The sequence below is a fragment of the Macadamia integrifolia genome, unplaced genomic scaffold, assembly GCF_013358625.1.
Source record: "Macadamia integrifolia cultivar HAES 741 unplaced genomic scaffold, SCU_Mint_v3 scaffold3679, whole genome shotgun sequence".
NCBI lineage: Eukaryota > Viridiplantae > Streptophyta > Magnoliopsida > Proteales > Proteaceae > Macadamia > Macadamia integrifolia.
In genome coordinates this window covers 1-6,056 of record NW_024869720.1, presented here as the reverse complement: position 1 = coordinate 6,056, position 6,056 = coordinate 1, and the positions used below count along the sequence as shown (strand labels likewise).

Below are 6,056 nucleotides of genomic sequence, written 5' to 3'. Positions count from 1 at the left end.
TCTAGGAGTAGAAAGGCAAGTCATGAGAATTTTAAGTGTACCTCATGACATGACATGAAAGAGGTTGACTACTTTTTCTAGGGACAAAAATTGCTGATTTGAGCTTTTGTCCTAGGCATTTCTCACTGGCCTTAGTCGTTTTTATTGCTTCAACAAACATGGTTAGGTGGTCGTTTTTGGAATTTGAATTGCATCAATTTCTTCACACACTGAGATGAGCTGAAAAGTCAAGTTTCATTCAACTAATCATTTTTACAAATTTGGACCCAAAAAAAAAAAAAAAAAAAAAATCATTTTTACAAAGTGGTTTACCAAGAGAATAACAAGAATGGAGTTTCTTTTTGCAACTGGTGGAAAGGTTTGAAAATAATAAACATCATATGCCTGTCTAGTTATTCGGTAACTGAACTCAGTGCCATCATATCTGTTCATTTTGTGACTATGACCCAGCTAGGGGATATCCGCTTCATTTACTTGACTTTCATGGTGCTACATAGGGATAGGACTAAGGAACTGGTCAGGTTCCATATGGGGCACCCCCTTACCCTTATCACACATCCGAACTGTAAAACCATATCCACTTTGACCCTCTTAAGGGGCTGGGGTGTTTATCGATTGTTTAACCTAACTGGTCAATGCTGTGGGATTTTCAGCTCTCCAAACCAATCCTAACCTCCAGATCCACATTCAATAGATACAGACAGAAGAGTTTACCTAGATACGGAATCTTGCGGGGACGGGAGCTGCGTTGGCTCTGTATCGGCTGAGGGCATTAGCACTCGACTGATAGGGATAGGGACAGCTCAATGCGAGCTAATCTATCCAAGGCCATCAATCTATCTCTTGTCTTGGATTCAGTCTGATTCCCGGCTCCTAGGCAAATATTTTGGCCAACTTACACTTTTCAGACAAGCACCCATGAAGCTAAATTGGGTGCAATGAAATACAAGTCAAAGGCGAGCGTAGGAATGGAACCACAAATTGCTAAATTTTAAAGTTGAAACAGTTAAAGATGACAGGGATTGATTTTCGGTCTACACTACAACTCTAAAGAAGAACCAATTTGCAGGAACAGGGCAATTTAAGTGGGGTGTTTGGATTCTCTTGCTTGCTTCCCAGTCTTAATCTGGCCTTTTTGGCCATTTCCATTCCCAGTTGATGGTTGATGTATAAAGAAATACTAAACTAAATGATAAACAGTTAAGTACACATACCACCAAGTGAAAGGTAATATCATATTCAGTTTACCAAAAGAAAAAGAAAATTATATACTTGTCATATTCAGGACCCGATGGCATGTCCAACACTTGTGAATCATCTCAGACTTCAGCATTACAATAAAGGAGAAAGGGCAAGAGAGAGATCCATTACCTCTAATTCCGGCGTTGTTAACCAAGGCATCAATCCAACCGAACGCATCCCAGGCTTTCTGCACAGACGCATCGATTTCAGGTCCCTTGGCGCTCACATCGAGCTCTACAGCAACAGCTCTGTTGGAGCTAAATTGATTGATTTCGTTACAAATAGAAACTAATCTGTCTTTCCTACGAGCAGCGGCGATGATTTTGCATCCAGCCTTAGCAAGATCCAAGCAGAATTCAAGACCAATACCAGAAGAAGCCCCAGTCACCATCACTACCTTTCCGTCTAACCGATTCCATGGCTCTAGGTACTTTTGAGTTTCATTCGCCATTTCTTTGATTGAAGTAACCGATCGAGTTCGAGGATTTCTAGGGCATGAAGGCACCGATTTTCTGACAGTTTCTTATCCCTCAGGTTGCTCACAGAGAGAGAGAGAGAGAGAGAGAGAACGAGCAGTGTGCCGTGAAGGTGATTTGGTTTCTGGTTCGTTTTAATGAGCACCCCAACGGTCCAACCCCTATGAAATTAAATGACATTTATATGGATGCTTTTTTTTGTATGTTTTCATTGGTCTATCATCATGCGTGGGAACCGCACTCTCTCATAGAAAACACTATTCTATTAATTTTAAACAAAGAATGCTATCAATTGCATGGCCCTTACGGCTAGACACAGTGGGAATGAAATGACTATTGATATACGATGTCTTGTATGTTATCACAGTTTAATCTAAGGAGTACTGGTACAGGCGTCTCGACAGGTAGGACGGCAGTTCTGCTCTAATTTTTTATTTGAGGGCAGTTTAGTACTTTTTAGATTAATATTTTTTCGCTATATATTTGTAGCGATGTTTCTTTCTCTGTAATGCAAGCAATACTAAGAAGTGTGAGAATAAACATCTCATCTCACTGAGGACGTAGACAATATTGTCGAACCTCGTAAATCTATACACATTGCTTGTTCTTGTTTTTCATAAAGAGTGTTCTTTTGCCACTAATTATATATGAATGAACAACAGAAACAAAATGGAAGAAACCAACAACAAGGGCCGCCTAATGGACACGCAGAAGGGGAGAAAACCTTGTTCACATTTCACTCGAGCATATTTACAGCCTCTAATATTCTTGACTATACATGCTCGAATATTAGTACAACAAATTTTGTGACTTATTTTCTCTAACACTTTCTTTCTCTTTTGAACAATTTATAATTGGGAACTAAACATTTTATTTCACTTTTAGGATAGCTCAAGATCCAAAACCACAAAAATATGGATGATGTAACTAAAACCAATTTGCATAGAAAAACCTTTTTTTTTTTTTTTTTTTGCCCCCTCTTCGTAAGAATGGAAAAGCTAGTTGACAAAATAGTTATTCGATCATGGAGCATGAGAACAATTCTTGATCGAAGCCATCTTCATCCTCAGACACTGAGAATTCAAATACTGTAATCCACCTTCATCTCCGGCACATCTTTAGCCAATTTTCTCTTTCAATTGTCTATTCATCCAAACAACTTTGTCTTGTGGACGAGCGATCGACTGCCCTGTCTTAAAAAAACAAAAGGAAAAATAAAAAAGAAAAACTTGTGGCAGCATCCATATTAAGGGGGCAGTGTGGGCCTGTCTAGAAACATGAAGGTGAAATAACTGTTTCCTCCCTATAATTCGCAATAGTGATTACCCTGTTGATACTTTTACGTACACCCTCATTGGTCTATTAGAAGATTCTTCCTCTTTTTCTATTGGAACGCAGAATCCATGTTGTTGTAAGCAGTAGTGCCAAAAGCCTAAAACACGCCACAAACCAAAGGTGGCACTTGCCGCCATTTCTCTCTCTCTCTCTCTACTGGAAAATCGTTGCCTTGATATCTTAGAAATCGATCGATTACTTCTCTAACTAACAATTTAACAAAAGGAAGAAATCAAAGAAAGAAATGGCGGATGAAGCTCAGAAGTTGTATCTGGAGCCATGGACTCGGTTAGAGGGAAAGGTAGTGTTGGTGACCGGGGCTTCTTCTGGTCTTCGTCGTGAATTCTGCTTGGATCTAGGTAAGGCTGGAGTAATATCGTCGCCGCTGCTCCTAGGAAAGACAGATTGGTGCCTCTCTGTAACGAAATCAATCGAGTTCCAAAAACAGAGTCTCTTGCTGTAGAGCTCGATGTGAGTGCCAAGGGACCTGAAATCGATGCGTCTGTGCAGATAGCCTGGGATGCGTTCGGTCGGATTGATGCCTTGGTTAACAATGCAGGAGTTGAGGTAATGGGTCTCTCTCTCTCTCTCCTCTGTTTGCTTTCAAAATATGCAAGCATCACCAATTAGCTGCATTTTCTTTGACATTAGCGGTTTGTTTCATTTTATTTAAGGAGTCCTGGTACCAAATGGATTGTGAATCAGATTACAAGAAACTTTTTTTTTAGGGAAATTATTATTTTTCAGTTTTCACTTTGAATATGCAATTGGTTCAGATCCCTATTTATGTTGGGGCATTTGCATATCGCTCATGCTTAACTGGACATTGTAATGGCTGCTTGCTCTCTCTCTCTCTCTCTCTCAATAAGTTGTGATGCGGTAAATTCTGACTGGAGGTGATTCTCCAAACGACCTTGTTGCGGGCCAAGGACTCTCCACGCTCTTATTGCAAAGATGAACAAGTCAGCAAAGGGGGCACCGGGCTGGCCGGTGCAATAACCCTCCAATGACAAAGTCAAGGTTAGAATTAAGCAACAGGTGTGTATTCTTTTTCAAGTTCTCGATCCCTCTTCAGGGGATTACCTCCTATATTTATAGGGCCCGAGTTCCTTGGCTTCCCCTGTGTCCTACCCCTCCACGTTCTCACAAACTTGCACATTAGAGGGGGAATATTCCAAATATTCCATACTTTCTTGGAGTTGTGAAATGCTAGGAGTCTCAATGGGGAAAGTATGTAATGCTTGGGGAGAGTGCCCTCACTGGCAGTTCCATTTCCTTTGGAGTTCCATCTCTATCCATGCCCTGGGTGGATGACTCTACCAACTGTAATATTGCATGGCATACAGTCAACCGTGATATCGTCCAGGTGGTAGAGGCGGATGCCTGCGAAGAGTTAATGAAGAGGCTTGTTCCCGGGGAGCCGAGGTGAGAGCTCGGCATGATTGAGACAAGGCGATGGCTCACCTGCGATGGGCTAAGGCTAGAGCTCGGCATGATTGTTTTGCTGCGTGCCGAACAGTTGGCCAAATATGGCACATCAAGTTGAATTCCAAATTTTCCTCCATTAGTATGTTTCACTTTCCTTCATAGTGTGTTGGTAAAGTGTATCCGATATTGAAGTATAAGACCACTGTTGTTGAGACAGCAAATGAACCAAATAGGTTGAATCGTATCTAAGTAGATACTCTCCTTAAGGTCTGAAATGCCCCCTACAGAATTACAATTGGGGATGCTTTCATTTTAGCTCTAAGATAAAACAATCACTGATCAGAGTTTGATTGTGCGAAGACTTTGATCCTTTGGGTGAGCAAAAATGACAAACCATCTCAACAACAATGGTCTTATACTTCAACATCAGGTAATTTTACTAACATAATGGTAGTACGCTAATTTAAAGTCTAAAAGAAGTCCATGCCAAGGACAATATTGTTAAAACCTACTTTTTTTGGCTATTTTCCAAATAGAGGGAGATTTGGAAGAAACCCTTCTAGTTGGTGATCTTGGCGTCTTACAACTTTTTTTCTTGATATGTGCTTTGAGTTTCTCCGATTTTGTTGATAAATTTCTCTTTAACTGTCAAAAATGCTTCAGAGAAACAAACTAAAATAGGTTCAAATGATTGGGCTTCAGTTATTATATTTCCAGTGATAACAAACTTCTCATTCTGTAGGCATATCATGGGAAATAGGCTTTTTGTATCACTTCGACCTTGGGGGGGGGTGATTTAGCAATGAGTGAGCTACAAATTGAAGCTCTTTTCCTACTCTCTCTCTCTCTCTCTCTCTAGTGTTTGTGTGTGGGAGAGGGGGGGGGTTTGGAGTTCACTATCAATGTGTTTATACACATCTAGTTATACAATATCTATTTTTCACTTGCGTATCGTAGGAGAGTAAACAATCTACAAATGTACCACCACAAGTTTCAAATGTAGTTTCTGTAAAATCATACTTTGCTCCTTTATCATGATGCTAAATTAGTAGCATAATTCTCTGTTTTGTTTAATAAGTTCTAGTTGGAAAATGGGAAGGGAGGGGGATTATCTGCTATATACAGAAAGCATGGCTGTGCAAGTCAAGCGACTTAAAAATGGCTAAAGAACAAAGTTATCTGTGCAGAACAAAACATGCTAATGGTTCCATTTATTTAGTTTAAATTCGTTTCTCGGGGATAATATATAGCATTTTCAAATTGTGAGGGATTTTGAACCTCTCTCTCTCTCTCTCTCTCTCTCTCTCCTAAGTGAAGCTACAAATTGATTATTAAAATCAAATTGCTTTTCTTCGTGTGTATTAGGCGGTGCGCATTCCTCACTGAATTTGTCTGAAGAGGAATGGAACAATACTATCAGGACTAACTTAACAGGATCCTGGCTAGTAACCAAGTATGTCTGCAGATGTATGCGTGATGCCAATCTGAAGGGATCAGTTACAAATATTTCACCTATTGCTGGTCTTAACCGTGGAGTATTACCTGGAGCTACTGCCTATGCTACTTCAAAGGCTG

General features: G+C 40.2%; 1 protein-coding gene across 1 annotated transcript; it reads right to left on the bottom strand.

Moving 5' to 3' along the window:
• Positions 1–1,370: 1,370 nt before the first annotated feature.
• LOC122068289 (3-oxoacyl-[acyl-carrier-protein] reductase FabG-like) lies at positions 1,371–1,858 on the bottom strand (the record flags this gene model as incomplete). The annotated part of the gene is given in 1 exon segment (XM_042632159.1): positions 1,371–1,858. A coding segment is annotated over 1 exon segment (323 nt), but the record flags the coding sequence as incomplete, so codon positions are not given.
• Positions 1,859–6,056: the final 4,198 nt, after the last annotated feature.